The sequence below is a fragment of the Cyclopterus lumpus genome, chromosome 15, assembly GCF_009769545.1.
Source record: "Cyclopterus lumpus isolate fCycLum1 chromosome 15, fCycLum1.pri, whole genome shotgun sequence".
Taxonomy (NCBI): domain Eukaryota; kingdom Metazoa; phylum Chordata; class Actinopteri; order Perciformes; family Cyclopteridae; genus Cyclopterus; species Cyclopterus lumpus.
In genome coordinates, this window is record NC_046980.1 from 17,102,491 (window position 1) to 17,127,380 (window position 24,890).

The following is a 24,890-nucleotide window of genomic DNA, read 5'->3' on the forward strand; positions in this document are numbered from 1 at the left end:
CTCACGTAATGAGCGCGAGGGGGAGGGGCGGAGGCTGGTCCTCCTCTCCTCGCGCTGAGCTCCGGGCTGCAGGCGGCTCTCAGCAGCTTCCTGCCGGCTGCGGTGCCTGACGAACGGCTCATTCTCATCACCGATCATGTGCCTCGCTGTATGTGGCTCCGCAGCAGGAAGTTCGCCTTGTTTTCTTCCCCGTGCTTTTCTCCTCTCCCTCCACTTGACAGACACCTTCACAGCATTACTACTTCCCTCTTTTTCTATCTGATTTTTTCATTTGGCCGCGGCTCTGCGAAGCCAGAGCCCCCCCCCACCGCGCTCCTCCCCCGGGCAGGGAGAGCAGGTTCATGGAGGCCCCGGTGGAAGAGATGGAGCCGTCGCCGATGGACAAGTCTCTGCCTCTGCCTACCTTGAGTCCGGCCGTGCCCCCCTACGTCACGTTGGGCCTGACGGTGGCCTACACCGTCTTCTACTCCATCCTCTTCATCTTTGTCTACGTGCAGCTCTGGCTGGTGCTGCGCTACCGGCACAAGCGCTTCAGCTACCAGACGGCGTTCCTGTCGCTGTGCCTGCTGTGGTCGGCCCTGCGCGCCGTGCTCTTCTCCTTCTACTTCGACAACTTTGTCACAGCCAACACGTTGGGCCCGTTCCCCTTCTGGCTGCTGTACTGCTTCCCCGTCTGCCTCCAGTTCTTCACACTCGGTCTCATGAACCTTTACCTGGCACAGGTGAGTTATAGGGGGCTTAAGACGTGTAGCATAGAGCAGGTTTGTTTGACTAGTTTGGAAGTCAATATGCGATGTATACATATATGTGGGAAACATAGGAGACACCTTACATCCAGACATTCATTATTATTCCAGGGTGTTATGAAATGTCATCCAACATGTCTTAAGGAGGTCATTTAACATACACTGCCCTCATGTGAACTAAACCAAAGTATACAATGGACACTATTTCAGGGCCCCTGTGCTATGTGAACACTATTCCAGGACCCCTGTGCTATGTGAACACTATTCCAGGACCCCTGTGCTATGTGAACACTATTCCAGGACCCCTGTGCTATGTGAACACTATTCCAGGACCCCTGTGCTATGTGAACACTATTACAGGACCCCTGTGCTATGTGAACACTATTACAGGACCCCTGTGCTGTGTGAACACTATTCCAGGACCCATGTGCTATGTGAACACTATTACAGGACCCCTGTGCTATGTGAACACTATTCCAGGACCCCTGTGCTATGTGAACACTATTCCAGGACCCCTGTGCTATGTGAACACTATTCCAGGACCCCTGTGCTATGTGAACACTATTACAGGACCCCTGTGCTATGTGAACACTATTCCAGGACCCCTGTGCTATGTGAACACTATTACAGGACCCCTGTGCTATGTGAACACTATTACAGGACCCCTGTGCTGTGTGAACACTATTCCAGGACCCATGTGCTATGTGAACACTATTACAGGACCCCTGTGCTATGTGAACACTATTACAGGACCCATGTGCTATGTGAACACTATTTCAGGACCCCTGTGCTATGTGAACACTATTTCAGGGCCCCTGTGCTGTGTGAACACTATTACAGGACCCCTGTGCTGTGTGAACACTATTTCAGGACCCCTGTCCTATGTGAACACTATTTCAGGACCCCTGTGCTGTGTGAACACTGTGCGTCCAATGCTCAGAACTCTGCTGTTTTGAACTAAGAGGTTCCTGTTTCAGAAGAATATATGTGTCTTCTCGTTTGAGGGAGAATACAGAAGTGAAAGTTTGGCTGCCTGAATAGCGTGACGCAGTAACGGATGTCTTTTCACAGGTTGTTTTCAAGGCAAAGTCGAAATATGCACCAGAGCTTTTGAGATACAGGTAAGATCCGACCACAATTCAATGCCCTTTACCATTTAAATTCTATTTGTCTGTGATTTATTTTGGCCAAGTACTTAAAAATAAACTTTTGAGGTTGATGCTATTTTTTCCTGATCCTCAGGCTGCCGCTGTACATGCTCTTCCTGTTCATTAGCCTGGTGTTTTTAGCGGTGAACTTAGTGTGTGCCCTGCTGGTGAGGATGTCCTCTGCAGAAGCCCACACCATCGTGCTCGTGAGGGTCGCCATCAACGACTCGCTTTTTGTCCTGTGTGCCATCTCCCTCTCCTTGTGTCTTTACAAGGTCGCTAAGATGTCCCTGGCCAACATTTACCTGGAATCCAAAGTAAGACATACATCCCTATCCTGTGTGGCACAGAGAGGAACAGTTGGGAGGAGGAGGGTTGAGCTGTAGTTACACCCTCTGGGATCATTGGAATAGAAGTGACTTGTGTGTCGGGCACTGCTTATTGCAGCCTTGTGTGAAGATGCACTACTTCATATCATTTATGCTTTGTACATAGTGATTGTTTCCTAGCAAGGTAGATGGTAATTTGTTATCAACTCCCCATTCCCTGTGCAGGGGACGTCAGTGTGCCAGGTGACAGTCATCGGAGCCATCGTCATCCTCCTGTACTCTTCCAGGGCCTGCTACAATCTGGTCGTCGTAGGACTCTCAAACAAGAGCATCAACTCCTTTGACTACGACTGGTACAACGTTTCTGACCAGGTGACTGTTTTTTGTTTTGTTTCTTGGACTTATTGATTGTTGGTTCCCTCGTGAGGACTACGATTAGGAGATACAGCCGTCTGTCAAAGAGTGTTTCAATAGTGAACTTGTTGCATTCGGTTTTTCAGGCAGATTTGCGGTCGACTCTGGGCGACGCCGGCTACATCGTCTTCGGGGTGATCTTGTTCGTGTGGGAGCTTCTCCCCACTTCACTTATGGTCTTCTTCTTCAGAGTTCGGCAGCCAGACCTAGACAGGGTGAGCCCACGAGCACCTTGAGGGGTCGGGAATACTCCCAATAATGTTTATAGGAAAGCGGATACATCATACTGTAGTTCAACTCCAGAGAGGGCCTGTTTCTGTCTTGTTGTTTGAGGCCTTCAACATGTATTCAAGTTAAAAAGGAGCCAAACAGGTTGGGAACTGAAAGTGATTGATGTGAGTCTTACAGTCTTATAATATAAGACTACAATATCTTATCTTTGTGTTGTCAGAGCGGCTCGGGGCTTCCCGGTCACGTCTTCTCCTCCAGGGCTTATTTCTTCGACAACCCGCGGCGTTACGACAGCGACGACGACCTGGCGTGGAGCGTCATGCCTCAGAACATCCAAGCCAGGTAAACGATCTGATCACCAGACCACCGTACATGAAGTGGGAACGAGAAGCCAAACGCCATTGTTGTATTTAACCCTCCAGTCTGGCTGCTGACAATTACGATTGGGGGAGCGAGAGCAGCAGCAGCATCGGCGCCTACATCGGAGGGGACGACAGTTACCACGTCCCGCCTCCAGAGGAGCTCAGCCATTACTGACTGGAGTTCACGGCTTTGGTCTCTTACTTGTATACTTTTGCACAGTCTCTCTTGGTGTCGGAGGCAGGTGGGTCGCCCTGTACGCGATACATTCAGTCTTCTATTTTGGCTCAAAGAACTAACCAGCATATGAAGGTCCACTGATAGGACATTAATATTGCACACTCCTTGTACAAAGTGATCTAATTTCAAACTGCTTTAAAACATTGAATAGTTTGTATTGAATACTGTTTAATATATTTCCTGACTTTTGTAATATGAACTCTTACTATTTTTATGTACCATGTTTTTTTTCATACATTTGTTTATATAGAGGATATATTCCTTTTAATTCATATTAAAAGTTTAAATGCTGTGAAAGATTTTTCCCCCACTAGTATTTTAGCCCAAACGTAGGAGCATTATACTACATAGATACTATACTTCTGTATGCGACAAATACATCAAGGTTTACATAACACTATTTAATATTACATAATTACTCTATTACTATTCAGTAAGCAGTAAAGACTTTGGCTTTGAATGAACATACAGGTATGAAATCTCCAGTTGTAATGGACAGCTAAAACTGTCTCAGAGTTGGACATTAAAAGCTTCTCGACAATTTTATTGATGCTCCGTTTTCAAAGATAAAAGCACTAATACAGGATGTACCTCAGAACTTAACAGAAGACAATACGTAGAAATTTAGAAAGTGATTTGTCAATTTACAATGTAGGAACAGTCTCACTGTACTGAAGGCGTAAGTTCAGATAGTCTTGGAAAAGGTCTGTATTGGTTTTAAAATGTTACAGATTAGATTAGGGACTCATTTTTATTCAAGCCCTGATTTGTTTGGCATTGAATGTATAAAGTGTAAATATAAAGCAATTGATAAAGCAAAGCTAGGCTGTCACAAATGGGCAACTCGGGCAAATAATGCACAACATTAAATAGGATCTAAAAATCTAATTGAAATGCTAATTATACAATAGTTCAGTGGTTGATGGTGTCATTTACCATTTGATCCATATACTAAACATATTATAATGGACATTTGGATATTTAAATCACATTTTCAGGTTTAGTGAGGTTGAGTTGAATTTGCTGATGGTTAAACCCGTTTGTCCTCACTTCTCAGTGTGAATAACTTTATTTCCATTATAGGTAATCATTAATGGTGCGTCCAGAAAGTCAGACAAACTAGGTGTGTAGACTGTTGGCCTGCAGAGGGCAGCGTGAAACCGCATATGGTGCAAGCAGGACTGCAGGAGAGAGGCCGTTATCATGGCTTCAGATGTATGTTGCTCCGTAAATCTGTGCACATTGTACTGTGCTGCAAATGATTGAATTCAAACTAAGACCAAACAATTTCTGTCAGAAAAAGGATGTTTTTAATTCAGATCATTCCTCATATTATTGCAACCTCAAGTACATTTAGCAATACAGTAGCTTAAAACAGCTGATTCCATGTGAAAAGCATAACACATTAAGCATATGCAGAACACTGTACCTTTAAGGAATTGACTGCAAAAACCAATATGCAAAAGCTGTAGATTCTCTGGGAGAAGTTTAATTCCTGGTGATTTTCTGAAAATGTCAGCTGTAACGTGAGTGCTCTCCACCAGCGAGCATTTCATTTCACCAAAGAGGTGAAAGGGGAAAAAACTAGACACACAATCCCTTTCAGTACAATGTCATGACATTCAAGGTCCTCTGGGTTTCCCCGGTTTGCTGAAAACGAACAGATTCCACTGTTTGTGTTTGTTTTGTCTCCATAAGAGTGGATCTTCCATCCATTCACGCAAAAAGTCTGCTGCTTTGCCATGTAAAACACACACACACACATGCTCTCTATAGGCCACTTTCTGAAGACAGAGCACTTAAAGGCTGTTTGTAGGGGATGCAGGCTGCCCACTAGCTGGGATCTGATGGTTTGCCAAGTTCAACCTTTTCTCCTTTTTCTCCTGCACACAGACGAAACAAACACACAAGAGATGATATAGAAGAGCGTAAAACAAACACGCGGAGGGCCTGAATCAATATAAACGTATATGGGTTGTGTAGCTTTTACATCAAAACCTACCCGTTAAGTATTTTTCTTTAGCTCTTGCTCGCTCATCTGCGTCAAAATACCACACCGTGATAGCATACCTGGGGAGACAATCAGAGCACTGAGTCACAGCGCAACAGACCGGATCACCTGGGAGTGTGCAAGGTCGGATTTGGATGCTGACCTGGTGGCGAAGGCGGGCTGAACCTCGTGAGGGTTCCGTCTGTCAGACCAGAACAGCAGCAGACGGTCAAATCGGGGCTCTATGTCAGCAAACTGTGCCTTTCCTTCAGGGAAGATTCGAAGAAGGCCACCGTGTTCCTGGAAGAGCAGAACAAGACGGAACAACCCCGTTATTGTATACAAATCAGGACAAAGCAATTGCAGGAAGGTAAGGAGACTGTAGGAAGCAAACACTAAGTGAAGGAGTGGACATTTTCGGACCTTGTCCCTTTCATCCGTATTAAATCGTAAACATTCAGGGAACGTGTCCTAAAACTGGATCCATTACTGTTACAGAAGATCCACTGTTTTAAATTTACAATCATAGGAGGATAATGTTCAGGAAATTTGCTGTCCAACTCCGAGGGCTAGAGGAGGAAAGCTCAGGATCGGAAGCAGTGGCGGGGGGGAAGGCTTTCCTGTGGAGGGATAGGAAGAATAACCCACAGGAAAACTGCTCCGGCTGGATAAAGGAACTGGAGAGTGAAAAAGCAGATTGCTGCAAGCGTGCCGCTGAAACTCTCACACAGCTGATATGATAGGCCCCTCTCTTCACACGCAAACTAGCGGGGCAGAAAGGTTCACACCCTTCGTCGGAAAAGCAATGCTATTCCCATATATACTTCTTTGAATGAGGGGGAATGCCGGCGGTGTGACTAAAATAAATAAAGCACAATAGGGTCCGAGAAAGTTTTTTTTCATCCTGAACCACGTAAGCAGCTAAAGCACCAGTGATTTTAACTATTGTTTGACTGCACGATTTATCCAACTTGGTAACATTCATTGTGACCTGGAAGAACGTGAACACAGGATGACCCTCGCAGGACATCAGCTTCTGACCTATATTAAGCTGAGCAATCATTTTAATCTCTGGTGCGGCATTTTAGGTGGGAACTGCTTTGGATCCCAGCAGGTTTTAATTTAGGAAAATAATGCTTCTATTTATGGTTGTCAATTTTTTTAGGCAATGTATTTATATCTATTAATAAACTCTATATCTGATTGTATAGGGTTTTATAGGCTGGGCAATATGGGGAAAATAAAATCACGATATTTTAAACCAAATAAATATATTGCTACGATATTAAAGGATTGACTTTGTACATTGTTGATAAATAATCAGTAATGTGGATTTAATAACTAAGTAATTGAAGGCAAATAATGGAAAAGCTAGAACAGTGAGGTAAGTTCAGAAAGTCACATCACTTTACTGTAATGCAGCCTTTAAAACCAGGAAACGACATATTACAATATCTAAATCTACGATATGCAGTCTCAAATAAGTCAATATAATAAGGATGTATTGCCCTGCCCGAGGTATTGTGGGATCACAGTATACCTATATACATACAAATACATCCTTGTATACCGTGAAATTTTCTGAGGTGGTTATCATATTGTGAAAATCTCATACCGTGACCACCATTAATAGGCCAACATTCCTGCACTGGATTCAAATGACCTGCACAATCTTTATAGTAGTTGTTTTTGGTTTTATCTTATTGAAACCAGCCGCGTTGTTTCACCGTTCCCTCTCTGGATTAAGCATTTACTTATGCAAACTCAACATTTCCTACCGCTGCGTGTTAAAAAGCATCCAAATCAAAACACAGGATGGATTTTGTTGTGAAGAAGCCACAGGAAACACAATGACCGAATAAGCAGCCGCTACAGCTGACAGATGAAACGCTGCAGGCGACAACTTCTAAGTAAGGTTACCAGAACACAGTTGCAATCACTACTGACTGGCTGCACTGTAGACGGATACACCAGCTGTTCTTCAGGCGGATTTCTGACTAAATAGCCGCTCAAAGAGTGTTTGCTGTAGTATTACAGAAAGGTTGGATCAAGACAAACATATATTGCATGTTATTCGTGCAGAATTACTTCAGTACGAGTAAACCGTGAAGGTGCTACATAGTGCTAGGGCTACTATAAAACTAGCAATATATATATTGTGACTTCTGCAATTTTTACAAATTGCAGAAGTCACAATATATTTTAAAAGGTGAAATCCGTGTCAAAATAAAAATGTTATACTTTAGAAAATCTTGCGATGGGACCCCACCGGCCATGATGTCAAATCGAAGGCGTTAACCACCTACGATCGGCACCCTGGCCCAGACCACACCCATCTTTGAACTCTGCCTTAATCTTGATCTACACGCCTGTAAACTTTGGTGACTGCATATTAAATGGTTGCAATGCTATTGCAGTGAAAACCTGTTCACAGAGAGACCACCTCACAATGTGAAAACAATACTTTTTTTAAAAAATGTATGTCTGACAACCTTCCAATGATGACGAATGAAGGAATAAAGTCTAGCCAAACCTGCCACCCTCATGCTACACAAAATGAAGTCACGCGCTCCACCCGCAGATACCATTATGAATAAGTTGGAGGCAACCACTGAAACGTTTACATTGGTGACAAGATGTTGGTGTAACTATGTAAAAAAGTGTACTTTCAACAACATGATACATGTCACGAGTTAGTGTGTAGGCCGAGTGGCTCTTTTAATGGTTTTTATTAATTACTTTTAATGTACTGTAGCTTCGCATTGTGTTCTCCTTACCACATATACTGTTTTATTGTGTCTTATCCTGTACTGTTTGCTATTGGTTTATGTTTGTTATGGTCTGTCAAGGGACTACAAATGCAAATTAGCTCTAGCTACAATCTGTTACAGTGCATCAAATGGTGCCATTTGTTTTAACTGTACATGGTGCCTTTTAAATAAAGACTAAAAAGGGATAAAAAAAATAATAATTACAGACGACGGCTGAATGCTGCGACCGTGACTGTTAACGCACGTCTTAAAGAGCGTTGTGAACGTGTCTGCAAGTCTCTACAGTATGTGTCAGCTGTGATAGACTGTTGACCCGTCCTTACCTCTCGCCAATTGCATGCTGGGAAACACTCCCACCCCCCCTGACACCCTGAGCACTTCAGAAAATAGATGGATTGATATTTATATACCTTGGAGCAGCAAAAAGCTGTATAGCACTTTTGCGTCTGAACATACACTATCTTATTACACATATTTCACTTACTGCAGAGTTCCTCAAAATAGCAGCAGTTACAGTCACCATGTCTTCTCAGTGTTCATATTTACAAATAGTACCGAATAGGATGTATTTTTTGGGGTGGGGTGGTTCAGTTAAAATAGTATACCTTGCAGAGAATCTGCACTTCCAAAGAAATTCCAGTGGATAATTCATTCCCTCCCACTTTGACTTTCGCTTGCCTCCATCTTTTTCCTCCCACCAGAGTGGCTTGTTTCTTTTATTTGTGTCACAGTGAGTGGAAAACATTCAAAAGTGGAGACTGGTCATACATAATTGAAACATGATGGACCACGCTGGGACCTTCAGGAGAATTGAGAATTAAAAAAAACCCTTATACAATGAATCATATGGACCTACTGTGTATTCTGAGCGGAAAGGTTTTATAATTACTTTGTATAGACATTATGCAGTTGGAGATGCAACATTGAAAATTGGGGTAAATAACTGGAGCAACTGAACCTGAACATTCCAAAGCCATGTCATTCTCTCACGGAGCCCCAGTATCCAGGCAACCGCATTCTATAAAACACAGCTAATCACATGCCTAATAAACAGCCAATCAGGGACAAGATTAGAATCATTCATGTGTCCATAAGGTCCCAGATATGGCTCGTTTGAGTAATTGAAGCCCGCGCATGAACATGACAATAGAAATCCTGCAACAGCTTAGCCGATTAACAAACGAGCAGTCGGACCCACCTGATGCACAAAAGATTTAGTGTACACATAAAAAACTGATTGTGTTGAGAGTGCTAGGGCAAACACGGGATAGATTATAACACCCAAAACACAGCTGCAAAAGTGGGTCACAGTTAGATGTCAATTTATTGGCATCTGTTGGCTATAACGTGGTGACATGTTTTTATAGCAACATGAGACACCTAACGTACCCCAAACCGTTGTTTCTCCCCCATTTGTAGGTACGGTGGTCAAAAAAAAAGGAGGAGGAGATATTATCTTCAGATATAATTTTTTCTTCTTCTTGATAACGATTCCTGAACTTGCGTATCTACCGATACAGAATATTGATCCGATACCAGTGGGTTAAAAACCAAAGAGTTTCAGGTCATAATTCTCTTTCTACCATCTGTTTAATATTTCTGTGAAAACATCTTCAAACTGTATTTATTTAGTTTCTCACCGATTATATATGAATACCTTATAACATGCACGGTATAATTATAATTTAGCTTCGCCCAATATTAATTTTTTTTACTGAATAGAGCTTGAATGTATCATATGTGAAACTGAGTACAACCTCAGACGGATAGCCAATCTGGCGGGATGTACAGATTGGGTAACGAGTGACACAGTTGCTGTTCCTGTGTCGCGTTAATTAGTTGATAAATTATATGGTGACGTGATCGGTGCATAGAACTGCATAGTCACCAATACCCATACCAGCATTTTAGGCTGTATCGTAGGCGGTTCCGATACCAGTATCACTACAAAAAAGAAATCTGTGCCTACTAGTAATGCAATATGTCAATAGTTATAATAATACATGTTAAACACATGTTATCAACAAATAGGAACTGCAGTCACATGCTTCAACTAGTCAACATGGACATGTACAATTAAATGATGTGTTTGTTATTTTGTGTACCCTCTCAGAGCAGAAGACGGGTATATGTATTCAACTTGCCTTATAATGATCAGCTTCTGACAGCCAGAAGACAGACTTGTGCTTAGCCACTAACTATCACTAATGAGCATTCAGAGGACTTTCCTGTAATTACGTAATTTTCATATGCAGGTCAAGTATGTGAGGAAGTCTGGAAGACAATCTCTTGTCTACTCATGTGTCTTAGTCAGTGAATCATGAAAGCCACCCTCCCACCTAACAGTTGCTGCTTTCTGTTGTGTTGTTCCTTCCTGGTGTGCAGCATCCTGTTTATCTGTCTCATCGTCGGGAGGCGAGTAAACTCGTTGTCCAATGTCATTCACCGCTGAACACTTAAAGCATGTTACAGTGTATCCTGCATCGGGGGTGTTTGTTCAAACATTTCGTAGGAGCACCTTCCCAAAAAACAGTGTTTTGTGAGGTCACTGTGACCTTTGACCTCTTCTTCCTAATTAGTTCATCCTTAAGTCTAAGTGGATGTTTGTACTACATTTGAATACATTCCCTGGAATTGGATGATGGAAAACATAATGCCCAAAACATAAAGCCTTCTGTTGCAGCCGCCGAGGTGTTTAAGTTTGAAAAACAATCCTTTTGTGTCACCGCATCAGAGGAACGACAGCTGGACAATGGTGGCAAATCACGTCTGTCTCTACCTCATGAATATGGCGTGCTTATATTCAAACATAACAGCTCATTGAAATTCTGCATTTTACATTTCCCATAAAATATATTTGTAATTTCATATGCACTGATTAAATCGCCTGCTGATTTAAAAACGGATGTTTCAGCCGGTACGTTTCGTATTTCGCCGCCACATTATAGTTTTAGGTCAGCAACGTCTCCGCCACAGAGACACAACTTGTGTCAACATTGAGATCACAATTTGTCACAGCAGAAAGGCCAAAATAAGCCGTGGAGGAACAACCTTAAAACTATTTAACTAACTTAATCAGACCTGTATTATATTGTAATTCATTTCCATGCACGTTGTTTGGAGTAATCACAGTAACTGGCTCGTCTGCTGACAGTGGGGAGTCTCTTCCTAGCACGTTCCTGCTGATAACGGCGCAAACAGATAACGGTAATGGACGTTGCATGAACTTGCATTATGGTGTGTTCAAGATCTACTCAATAAGACTGAGTAGTGGGCAAAGGCAAATTATAACGCTACCAGGATGTGTTCAAATGTAATCTTGTCAAATTTAGCTTTTGGTGAGAAACCGTTGTTTGAAGGAGATGTTTTCACAGCAATATAGACGAGATATTAGAGAAGGAATTATGACCCATTTAACTTCCCCATTCTAGCTCTAAGCAGCTTATTACATCATTAAAACAACTAATGGCAATATGTTTGAAATAAAAAAAATGCAATAATGTATTTCCTAATCATTTGAAATGTGTGTATACAAATTACCACTATAGATGACAATAGAAATCTAAACGGAAATCATTTTGATGTTTTAAAGTTTACACTGGATTTTAGAAGGTTGAAATAAATTTTAGGGACAGTGGTGAGAAAGTTAGTCTGGAGCCTTGCTGTCAATCATACTCGTATGAATTATATGAATGTTCCTTCAACAAAACCAAATCCCCAAAACACCAGAATTCTTTTAAATGCTTGTTTGATCCATATGATAGAAGTAGTAAACGACTGCAGTAACAACTCTGTCTCTTTCTTCCGTCTGCCTGTGTATCTACTTTCCTGCAGGAGGAACAGTGGAAAATAGCATGGGGGCGCTCTTCTCCCCGATTGGGTGTGGCTGGATTAGCAGGATCTCTGCATTTTAATGGGATTATAAACAGGGAGAGTGGCCGAACTGCACGTACTGACACGTAACCTCTACCGCTGACTCTACTCGGGTGTCGAGAGTAAAGCAGGACGGAGGGGGACGACCTCACCATGGAACTACGCTGACTTGTCATAAACTTGTGACAGGAAGTCCAACTTGAATATGGACACCAGACACATGTCCTTTTTGCTAATCATTTTTGTTTTGATTATTATTTCAGTGACATTTGAATTGATCATTTCAAATGACAATTGATTCAATGTTATAAAAAGAAAAGCAAATAAGGAACAAGAGAATAAATTACGGCATAGTTTAGTTCATGATGAAATCATCTAGTACTCATTGACAGTATTTCCTCCATACATCACTCACATACCTTGGCAGTCCAATCTTTATTAAGGTAATATATGCATGTGACACACCGCCCATCGCCGTTGGGGTTATCCACATGGCGGACGTATCCTGTACCCTTTCCAGGGTAACACGCCACCATTGCCTGAAGACAGGACAGGAAGATGAAAAAGCGTGATTAGTAAAAGCAGATACACAGATAGCATAAACATATGCATTCAATGTCTAGATCTCATGTGCAATTAAACAAGTCAGAGTACTGCATGAATATAAAAGAAGGTTAAGAGTGCATTAAGCCAGATGGCACTGGCCTCGCCTCACCTGCACCACGACTCATACAAGCAGAGACCGTTTACAACACAGCTGCCTCATTCTAAACTTTAAACTAGCGAGAAAATAAACCGGAGATATCGCGCAGCACGTCAACTTCCCCTTGCCTTTTCCTGCTCTATTAAGAGTCGCATGATCTGCTTGGGTGTTGGCAGCGAACCCCTATGAGCTCTTGTAAACTTCTTGGTGTAAACAGCGTAGAAAGTCCTTTGGAAATAAGACACGCACACAAGTAGTGACTCTCACACTCAAATTTTTTTCAGACAGGTCTTCCCATGGAAGAAAAAGATTCCACCTGATTTATAATCTAATTCATCCAGTTTTTAAACGGACGGCAATATCATACGGCATATAGCATTTGAGATATCAGACCTTGAGAATTGGAAATTGCAGCCAACACCTTTGGGACACCATGCAACTGCATGTTTTTTGACTTGAAAGGGGAGCCGAGTGGCGAACGTGCACAAACCCAGAGGGAAGATTCAGCCCTCATGCACCGTGTCTAAGCAGTGATATGACAAACAAAAGGCATGTTCTTCCATGCACTTGGTTCAACATAAACCATAGCAACATTATTATAAACACTCACAGCAGACTAAACTCCTTCACTTGCTCTGGTTACAAGTGAAGCAATGTCTTCTTATGTTTTTGATGTTTGACTCAAATCTTTCATGTCTGCAGGGGAATGATAAGATACGTTATTTTTCAAAAATATTTGGACTTTGAAGTGTTGAACTGAATCAATGAATTAAGAATATGGAAGTCTGTTGGTCCACATACTTCTGGAAAGATACATTTTATTGTACTACATCGTAACCGTATTTCAAAATCTGTACGTGCAAATTCTTTTCACGCTCAGTGAGGGATGGGGGAGGGAAGCATCACCCACACACACGCGCGTCTGAATCTTGTTCTCCTACGCATCTGACCATAGTGGTCCACATTGTGCTCACATCCACAGAGTGAATCAGGTTACCACTGTAATGCACGGTTATCAGGGCCTTCAAAGCAAAAAAGCAACAAACTCCAACATAGCAAATGAGGGGGGTGGGGAGTCAAACTGACAAAGGGCTTCCTGTCGGTAAGATGCAATACAGTGAGCTTCTATGAGTGTGTGTGTGTGTGTGTGTGTGTGTGAGAAAGAGAGGGAGGGGGAAATAAAGACACAGACAGAGAGCAGAGGGGTGGGGCTGGACCAGAAGAGAGGAGTGAACTGCTGTAAACTTTGACTCCTGGCCTCCCTCCAGAGAGAGCAGTATTTTAATGGTTGTGCTACGTGCAGAGCGTGAGGAAGGTTGGCTGATCCTCTGCTATGTCGCCCCTCCCACCCTTTACTGCATGCTGCAAGGCCGGAGATGGGTAAATAGTGTTGGCTAGGAATTGTGTGTTTGTGTGTATTCAAAAGTGTGAGAATGGTGTGTGTTTGTGTGTTGGCTGACTGAAGGTGTGAGAGCCTTGACACGCCACAAAAACCCGGACACAGCTGTGACTGGACAGCTGTAGAAAGTCTATGTGAGGTTCATTTACAGTGGGAAACCGCAACACCAGCACAAACTCAATTATGCACCTGGGAAAAATATACAATAAAAGCAAGTTGACCATTTGGCACCAAAACCAAATATCACGTCACAGCAATATATCACAAACACAAAGGTATATACAAATCCATGAAGAACACACGAGACTGGAATACAGATCAGCCAGCAAATGTCGACCTTGTATGAAGTGCGATTTGACGTTGATGTGATCTGGTCATGACGATCAGCACAAGAGAAACCACTCTTGATCAAATCTTTGGTCAGAGAACCACAGATGGCTTGTGGTTAGGACCTTAATTTAAAAATAAAATGCAACATACAGCAGCCAATCCGACTGAAGATTGGCTGATGCAGCCGTTTGTACCAGGAGGGAAAGCACTGACTCTCCACGATAAAGACATGGATGTCAACAGGACATGTGCTTGGCATTCCACAATGTTTTCCTTTATTAGATATTGAGATAGCATCTTGGCAGAAGTTAACATCTAAATATAACCTGTTCTAAATGAATGAATTAGATCAGAAATCTACATTATTTCTCCATCCCAACTTATACATTGCTTCCTTCCTCGCCCTCATGACCTGTATCAGCATTTAAGCTCCCGTTCCTCTTAGTCGCTCCTGTATTACTCGGTGGCTCTCATTAGGAGGCTGACCTCACTTGCCATTTGTTTACATTCCACAGGCACAGTTTCAGAGACCCACTGGCATTCACAGGCAAGAGTGAACAGATGTTCATTTAAGAAAATTACTTTCATATCTATTTTTCTTTTGAGACAACGGCACTGCTGATAGATCATGTGACAATGACATTCATGCCAATGATTTAATCTCTCTGTAATAGTCTTGACTATAAAGAGTTGTTGGGCATCTAGAATTCAATAATTTGTAAAATAATCATGTAATATTTGAAGCAGAAATTATAGACTGAGCATCCTTCTGTTTCGTAAAGACTAATCTTTTGCACACAACTTGTGAGCTGATGTTTATTTTTCTTCCTCATCCTCAATTTGTCTCAGACAACTGCAACTCAAAGCTCAAATAAATGAAGCATTAACTGCTTTGCTAAGGGTCAAGTCTGACCTTGTGTTGCCCTGATCACTTGGAGGGATACACTGATCACTGCGATACCATCGGTGCATCTCAGGTTTGCGCACTTATGTGTGACATGAACTGGGGTGGAACGAAAAGGAAAAGCTACAAGGGGTCTGTTCACTTCACAGAAGAGATGCTTATCCAAACACCAGTACAAACAGTTAGGATGGAGACCTTGTAGCTCAGGGGAGTGTTGGAAATGAGCCCGGGATAGCTCACTGTTGTATCTGTCAGACAGTGGTGCGGTGCTGTGCTGCCTCAAGAGGAAATCCCTGTTTAAAGTAATGTCCAAGTTTATTCTTTTCTTCTTTACTGTAGGCTGTAAACAATAGGACATATACAGCAGCGGCGCTACCCTTCACCCTCGACATGTTGCAGCGGAAACACAAGCAGTTTTTGGTATCATTACGCAAATACTCTGAAGGGGATTGTGTAAAGTCTTCGTCCTTGTGGATTTCTGCACGCTCTGCTGGTGCCTCTCATTGACAAACAAAAGATAAACGCACAGGCTGAACTCTGAGCCGCTTAAAGCTTCAGGCCTGCTGCTTCAACCCTCACACAAGTCATAAAATCACATCGGATGAGGCAGCACGTTTCACAGAAACGGCACGCAATAGCACATCTTCAAAACTGTCCTGCAATCAGTCATGTGGTTTCATACTTGGACAAAAAAAAGCCAAGAGAAACAATATCTACAGTACTGTCTGTTTTGTGCAGTAACTGCTCAGCCTGACTGAATGGCTCCATCAGGACTGTGTGAGCCAAGCAAGCTCACTCGGTAATTGGATCAGTCACTGATACTTCCTTGTTGCCAGTGGTAAAACACTGGGCAGTCAGCAAAATACATATTTTAAAAAAATATATATATATATATATATATATATATATATATATGAAAAATCGATTAAAGTTGCAGTTGAAACGAAAGATGGGTAAGAAAGAAAAGGGGTGTGGGTTTGAATAAAGTACTAGAGGCAGGTAATTAAATCTCTAAATTGACCATCAGCTTATAGTTCTCTCATTCTGCCGAGAGGCAGGAGTGGCACGGGAATAATTGTAATTGTAAAGTGATTATTATTGAACATATATCTTTAAAAAAAAAAATACTTTTGTAAAACACTTTCCTTATAACTTTATAAATAGTTTTAAAAAAATGCCCATTATATGCTCCACCCACCATAAATCCTCCCTGTCCTCAACTCTCCTGCCACGCAGGAGACATCAGAAGAAGACGTCTTCCTCAAAGCCCCACTTGGATCACAGCCAGATGCTCCTTGGACAGTCTCGGCATAGTAAACGGAGAGATAAACATGCGATCACCCAGGGGAGTGCCGTGTTGGATTTGGTGCAATTTAGACACGCGTCACGTTCAGTATTAATAAACTTTGAATACACAGCGCTCTGTTCAGCCGTGGGGCGGGGCTTCATGGCTCGGCAGGCTCGAGCATGTCGTCGACAGCGGCCGTGAGCCACCAAAGTTACTGTGAGAAACTTTTGAATGGCTATAATGACACCTTTATATGACTAACATAAGTAAATGAGAACATCAGAGCAAAGATTGTCTATTTCTATTGTTCTTAATGTTTGTCAATGGTGCCACCCGGTCGGATTCTCCGCGAGATCAGATGCAATCTGTGCCGGTTCACCGGAAACTCCTCAGACTCCAGTGGGGCCTCCAGCAGCGACCAGCCCACCACGGTCGGACCAGAATACGGCCTTGCTGCCGCCGTCGACCTGTGTGTAAATGTATTTTTTGCAGAATTTAAACTTGTTATTCTTGAAATAATTTAGAATGAAGAAATACTTCAGAATTAAGAAATACTTAAGAAAGACAAGTGTTGCAGGTTTCAAGTTTAGCATGAATACACCGATCAAATCATCGTGACCCAAAGAATCATGAGACACTGAAAGATTCACATCCCTAGTCAGACATTCACCCATTCTAAATATAACATTTTAAACTTTTTTTTTGAGTTAATGAATAGTAAACGAGGATCTGAAAACTATTGTCTCATAAAAGATATTGCCATCATTTTTGCTGTCAATTTTTCTTTTTCATTTGTTGCAATTTAGTCATGGAAAAAGGATGTCAATGAAAATGTAGATGACATTTACACTGGGTAAACGTGACGAGGATGTTCCAGGAGAGGGGCATGTTTGCAATAGTACGATGGGTCGAGGTATATTATCGATTCGATCTGGCGTTTTCAGTGGTGCTCATACTAGCAACGTCCGTCACCTCAACTTTTCTATCAACAAACTTGTGCTCAGTTTATAGTGCCTATACTAATATTTATTTTTGAAAATAAAGTTGTTGACATATCCAACTTATTTATTTACCATGTTAAACAATAATTATTGTTTACATTCTGCAACTGTTTCATGCAGTCTGATATCGTCGTATATAGAGTAATCTTTTGTGGCCAAGCAATAATTAAAGATAGGATGATATTAAAATGTGTTTTCTTGTACTAGAATAAGCCACCATTAATCTATAGAAAGGCCCAGTCATGCACAAAATAAATACAATCAGCACTACATTGTTTTCCAGATCACAAATGTATTCATGCTAATGAAGCTGTAATCATGCGAGAGGGTCGGATGTGCTTTGGTTTTTAAGGGCTCAATGTTTCCGCTTCCCATCTTGGTGAGAACTCTTGACTTGTGTCTGTTAGCGCCGGGTAACATCACCATCTCACCTCCAACTATTTTAATATGTGAAATCTGGAGCGTTGCACATTGCATGAAACTTTTATGCCATTGTGGATTTTGAAATGTTGTATTATTTTTTAAATGTTCACTTACATGGATCTGTGGGCAACCCAAAGCAAATAGTCTTAAAAACATTCATGAAGAAATAAAAAGTAAAGTCAATAACTACAAAATGAAAGAATAGCCTGGTTGACTTAGCTGGACTGACCCTGCCTTGGTCATGCTTTGCAACAAGTGGACGGGGGCTTGTTGTTATATTGTATAAGTCTTATTAGATGAATTTTATGTGTGAATACTGAATGCTATTAGGATTATGAATATTACTTTTATTTATTATTTCCTTTCCTATGCGATGCTTTCCCATAGCTCAGACACACACATCAACATCAGCCGGTTCTCTCGTCCACTGACCGAATGTTGTTAGCTGGTCTGTATTCATTGTTCTTGTCGTCCCCCTGTTGTTCTGTTAGTGTATTGTCATTGTCTTACAAGAAACAAAAAGGGGCTTTAAGAAAGGCCTGGTGGCAGGTTGACCATGGATGATGAGTGAGCCTGTGCTCCGACAATATCGCGATTACATTTATTGTTAACTGTGTGATGGTTAAACAATCAGCAGGAAGGAGGTGGCATGCAGGTACGAGCGGCTTGCACAGCCTCTGTAGCATAGAGCTGGCTCCAACACTCAGAGGACCACCATCACATGACTTCCTCTAGCCTTCCTATTCTATAGAGCTTTAAGATTTAGGTCAACGGTCAACTTCCTTATGAATGTCCACAGTCGGTCTGTGACATTACAAATGACGCAACAAATAACTCAAGATGCAATACAAAAACCCAGTTGCTCATTATCAAACACAACACTGGGGAGGAGACGGATGGATTCTGTCCAGATTGATCCTGTTTAGGAGGAACTGCTTCAACATCGATCAGCAGTTTCCCCTGAAAATGAGAGGCTTGGCTAGCTGTGAGTTTGGGTTGAATGACATGACAATATGCTGTATACTGAGAGACAATAGGGATTTTGCGATTTGGGTAGCGAGGCCATTGAGGGCAAGTCTGCAAATCAGTGCAGGGCTTTTTTAAGGCAATAAATGATTTACAGTATTTGTCAGTAACAGTTTTTCCAATGACACTTGCAAAACAAATACTTGTTCTCAATCACTTCTTGCTATTGCAATATAAAAACTCAAATTTTGAAAGATCAAGAGACATATTTAAAAATCGACAAAAGTCACGAAAATAACTATCATGTAAGGCAAAGAAATACAAGAAATCTTCACATTTGAGAAACTAGCACTAGGGAATGTTTGGCCTATAAAAGCAAATTAATCAATTATTCGATAGTACAGTTGCATATTGACTGTCCGTTGATTGACTAGACAATTAATTTGGCTCTGGTTCTAGTCTTGCTGAAACAAATCTTTAATCTCCAGAAACTGGTTTTCTATAACTACAGACTGTCATTTTCACTTACGAAGGGATCGTGTAACATGGCACACAATACATGTGTATCGGTATGCTTATTAAAGGGGAATGTATTTTCATGAATGTTCTTCTGTGTTTCACACTGTAGAGACAATTTTTTAAGAGACAATTTTGCAGCTTTTACCAAATGTGTGAAATGCTGTCTCATAAGACTGGCTATACTGCAAATTTGCATCAGGTGCTCAAAATAAAACATTTTTTGCTGATTGATTGGAATATATAGTTAGCAATCCTGTCCCTGAAGAACAAAACAACAGTATATCTAATCTAGGGATGAAACCATTTGAATAACTTGAATACCAAGAAGCAGGTTCCGTTTAACCCTCCTGCCCACATCAACTCTGAGGGCGTGGGTTTGCGGTGCGGCAGATTAAATTGAACAACAAATCAGTGTTGAAATCAGCAGGGGGAAAGCTGGTAACATTAGCTGTTAGCAGCCGGTGGGCTTCACCATCCTACTTGGCTAAATAACAGAGCAAACAGCTAATGTTAAGGAGGTTTCACTGATTTTCATTGATTTTACCTGGTTAAATAAAAGGTCTAATAAAATAATAATAATGTGGATGTATTCAAGCTCTGTTCAGTAAAAATGTCTATTGGGCTATAATAAACTATAACATTAGAGAGCTAAAAGGATTTGGTGGATATATACGTTTCCGCAACTATATAAAAGATATTTTCAAGACAATTATGACCCGCTTAACTTCCCAACACTAAGCAGTTTACAATTCGATCAATCAACGAAATACTCGCTAGAATACTCAATGCCTTTATCTAATCTCAGTATTTGAACTCTAAAATGACCTCCGAAATGGCATGCTAGTCATGTTTCATGTTCAACAACATAACTGCATAACACTGGCTTAGAACAGATATTTATAATGCAGCCGTGACTTAATAAAGCTATTTTGACATGCTGGACACCAACATTGACTGGGGAACAGTGAGTCAGCGACGAGACAATCGTGTTGCTGCTACAAACTTTTTAATGTTCCCTGATTATGCTCTGAAGGCATCAGCGAGCATTCAACATGCTGGAGCTGCAGAGAAACAAACACGTCCTGCTGCCTGCGACTTCCCGCATTGTTATCAAGTGAAAAGTGGAAATGGGAACAATGACATTAAATAATTATTTGAGCAAAATCTTTTCCCTCTATCTTTCCCAATGCGAACTGTGCTTACATTGTGTCGTATCCCTTTGAGTCATTGATACTGGCGGACTTCCATTTGTGCAAGTCATGCTGATTTTCCCTGGTCACAGTCCAGGCGTGTGTTTGCCAAGGCAACTAGGGCAGTAGGTGTTTTGACTCAGTGGCCAGCTGCGTGGAGCTACGGCACAACTGAACCACTCACTGAAATAATGCGCGTTCTGAAAAACGTTTTGCGTCTACTCTACCAAAAAGCAACCAGAGAAAAACGTAGCTGGACAGGAGAAGAAACCTAAAAAAATAACAGCGTTGGGCAATCAGAGCTCTGTGCAAGCCCACAAAACAAGGTACCTGAAGCAGGTTCACCGCTAGATCCCTTAAATGTCGAGCACTGTGACATGAGATGGTGAAGTGACAAATATAAAACAGTGACTACCTTGAGAAAGGTTAGTTCAGTTTTGAGGAGAATGATTTTGATGTGCTAAACCGAATCCTTTTAGGGTCTTACTTTGAATTGTGACCTTCTATACTGACGACCATGTCCCCAAGGGCTTCAACAACCACCTCCGCAACTATAGCCGCAAAAATTACCTCCTAGTTCAATCTCATGTCACAAGGCCACGGTGAACACATCTGGGTGAAAGGAGTCACACACGGCCCAACATCCAAGCTGAGACAAGAAGGACATTGCTTTGGGTTGACGCAGGCTGCTTTAAAACAAATGTAAACAGCACAAGCAAACAGCAGTTAGAGGACAGGAACAGTTAGTAATGGTTACCAGTCTGAAGACAATTTTTAAACAAACACTTGGTGCTGCTCATTATCCCAGAGGAACCAACCTAAAAAAAGAAAGAAAAGCGTCTCAGTGAGAGAGAAACTGCCCAGTTTTCTCCCCCACACTGCCAACCTTGAGACATGCAGGCCTTCCTCTTTCCCAGAACCCAAGATGACATCTTCAATTGTATTGTTTTGTCCACAACTCAATTATATAAAAGTCATATAGGAGAAAAGAAACAAGAAAAGAATTCAGACTGTTTTTCTTCTTAAAAAGATCACTCAACCGAATTAATGGAACAGTTGACAACTAAAATCGCTAAATTGTTGCAGCTCTACTTTTTTTGCCACCTCTTTACAGCGAGGTCAGGGGTCAGCTACAGAACAGCATCCCTGGAGACAATCCAGCAGCACAGTAGGCTTCATGCTGCCTCTGACATGGTGAGGATCGTCCCACTGCTTGCCAAATGGCTTCTTCACACGCATCCAATTATTTTTTACCAGAAGCAATGTGATATGCACAATTTTGATTGGTCCCAGCAGGGTGGCTTCCTCGTTTCTGTGTGTGCATTTTGTAGCAGCTTGTAATAGAGCTGAATGGAGAACACATGCAGTGTGTTATACAGCCTCAAGTACATGAACAAATGTTAATTGGGCACACCTAACAGTAGAATACTATATGTGTGTGTATCTATAGTGATATTGGAGATAATCTCTTTGGACTGTGTGCTGTTGTTGGGAAAAAACAAGCGATGTGGAGATAAATAAACTGTATAGCGCCATGATGACAGAATGGATATGTCTGTCTTACAGCTCCCAGCTCTACTTATGCTGACGCAACACCGTCCAATGCCTGCAAGACGTGCATTTCATTTAGTCCTCTGGAGCCAGAGCACTGCTGGTTTTAACCCACCTCGTTGTGTGACAGGTGTAATTCGGCAGACCAGCAGGGCTGTAGCTCCTGGGGGACGAGCGCTGCAAACCGCCAGCTTTCATGCATGACAGACACCCTACATTCAGAGTGCCGGTCGTGTCTTACCATCTGCTGCAATACTTACTTTTGTCCTTCCATTTATTTTGTAGTTCCCCAGTTTGCCGTTACAATGTCGTATCAGGTCGTCCATGCGACTCATTAAAATGCGGATCTTCTCGCAACCGGCCTCCCTCCCCTCTATCCACGTGATTTTGTCCCCTCGTATGTCTTTAGTGGAGTCGCTTTTTTGACTGACCAGCTGTCCGTCTGTGAACTTGCCCGTTTTGTGCAGCGCTTGGACATTATCCAATATGCCGGGACCAGTTTCGGCTCCTAAAAAGTTGTCCACCACACAGATGCCGTGCTTGTTCATGCACGGGACGATGTACTCAATGGCAAGTTTCTGAGGGGATGAGCTCGTCTGTCCGTTAGGTGTGGCGGGGTTGTTGGACCGGTCCTCTCTCGGCGCGTCGTCGTCCCCCGGTGCGTCTGTGTTTGTGGTTTGAGGTATAGATTCGCTTTCCACCTGCTCGGGAATGATCTTTTCCCGGTATTTCTCCGGTGCCTTGTCGTCCCCCGACGGCGGATGCTGCTGCTCGGGCTTCTGTTTGGGAAGCTGCGCCTTGTCCGTCTCCTTGCAAATGAGCTTGTGTTTCTTCCAGTGCTGTTTCTGGTGCTCCTTGCTGCAGTAAAAGGAGCTCCGGCACCTACCACACTTGAGGAGGTTCTCCATTTTCCCACAAAGTTCACAGTACTGCTGGTCTCGGTCCAAATCGCTCTGCTCCATGTTTGCGGCTACAACGGGTGCACTGCGCCTTTAAGTCCGATCCTTCACACGCGCCCTGCTAACCGACAACTTTGGAAACGATCCTCTGTCTCTGCCACGCTACAGCGAGCGAGACGGAAAAGTAAGACTCAAAACCCCGCCATTTTAACATACCTTCTCCCTCTCCATACCTATTATCAGTGAAATAATGCACCAACGTGCGCCCTGAACCGAGCATTTCGGGCTTGGTCGAGGACTTCAGCGGGCTAGCTGTCGGTCCAAGGGTAGTGCATGGCGCCTCTCGGTGTGTGCTCAGCCTGTCTGTGGGCGAGCCTGCTCTGACGTACACACACAAGCAACGCCCCTCTCGCGCTGCCATCGTGGGCTGTCGGACAAATGAGTGTTTAGAAAGAGGCTGGAAATACGTGGTAGTTAATTTAAGCGAAAAGGGAGCATGTCCATGCCCATGTATGATTAAGTCCGCCTCTGGTCATTCAATAAAATAATACACACAATAATATAGTACTATGTGTGATACTTACCAGAGCCCTCAGCTTCAGTTGTGCAGCCTTAGTGATTATTCTCTTTAATCATGTTCACTGACAGTCAATAGTTACATTTAAGTAGCGTACTGTGGTTAAGTACAATTTTGAGGTATTTTTACATTACTTAAATGTTATGCTACTTAACCCTACCCAACAGTAAATTAGTTCACCGGTAGCTACCTCACTACTTTCAAATTAATGCATCTATCCAATAATATTAAACAATATTCATAATAGAAACAATGATATGAAATAGAATATTCTGCATGATAAGTACTTTCATCTGAAGAAATAATCAATATATACTTCGACTTAAGTGAACTTTTGAATACAACACTTTTACTTGTAATGAAGAATATTTAAAATCTGGTGTTGTGTGTATTTTTACTGAGGTTAAATACTTCGAGAACTTCACTGCATAAAAGAAATGGCAAAATAAATGAAGCACTTTATTTCTTTACATCCACATATGCGCAGGAATGGTTTTTTGGGCTAAATATATAAAGTGTGTCCGCACAGCAGTTCAAGGACAACTGATGTAGGCTATTACAGTTTGGGCTTCGAACATCACTGACAAGTGTGACACGTTTTCTTCCCGAAGCACAAAGTAGCTTGCTGCAGCATGATTAACACACGACAATAACAATTGTTATAAGTATATATATTGTAAAACATCAATTTATTTTCGATAAGAGAGTAATTGGGGAAACCCAGCAGGTCGAAAGCTCGAATATAAGAGCTTGAAGAGAGCACCTGAAGGCATCGTGACTGAACGTCAGTGTTTTGCTCTCATTCCTGGTTTGCATGTGTGAAATTCCTTTCACACAACAAAAGAATATTTAGCATAAAGATATGGCTTTGATAGACTGGTTAATGCGTGAGTGAGCAGTTATGACGCTCATAATTGTGCTTCATAGGGACTTTAAAACGACCATCGGAATGCATATTGTAACACATTTTGATTAGATTGTGTATGAAGCTCATCTGAATACACCATATATACATTGGCAGGGTCAATCCCTCATCGA

At 42.1% G+C, this 24,890-nt stretch overlaps 2 protein-coding genes across 3 annotated transcripts; one reads left to right on the top strand and one right to left on the bottom strand.

Moving 5' to 3' along the window:
- gpr137ba (G protein-coupled receptor 137Ba) lies at positions 1 to 4,088 on the top strand. The gene is made up of 7 exons (XM_034551419.1): positions 1 to 722; positions 1,818 to 1,867; positions 1,989 to 2,211; positions 2,449 to 2,595; positions 2,724 to 2,852; positions 3,089 to 3,210; positions 3,291 to 4,088. The coding sequence occupies exons 1-7, from the start codon at positions 342 to 344 to the stop codon at positions 3,403 to 3,405; spliced, it is 1,167 nt and encodes a 388-aa protein (XP_034407310.1). The 5' UTR covers positions 1 to 341; the 3' UTR covers positions 3,406 to 4,088.
- Positions 4,089 to 4,755: 667 nt separating this feature from the next.
- Positions 4,756 to 23,649, bottom strand: egln1a (egl-9 family hypoxia-inducible factor 1a). 2 transcript variants are annotated; one of them, XM_034551420.1, is made up of 5 exons: positions 22,637 to 23,649; positions 12,522 to 12,641; positions 5,622 to 5,758; positions 5,471 to 5,538; positions 4,756 to 5,351 (listed from the first exon to the last, which is right to left on the bottom strand). In XM_034551420.1, the coding sequence occupies exons 1-5, from the start codon at positions 23,336 to 23,338 to the stop codon at positions 5,302 to 5,304; spliced, it is 1,077 nt and encodes a 358-aa protein (XP_034407311.1). In that variant the 5' UTR covers positions 23,339 to 23,649; the 3' UTR covers positions 4,756 to 5,301. The 2 variants fall into 2 exon arrangements, with proteins under 2 accessions (XP_034407311.1, XP_034407312.1); XM_034551421.1 differs by lacking the exon at positions 12,522 to 12,641.
- Positions 23,650 to 24,890: the final 1,241 nt, after the last annotated feature.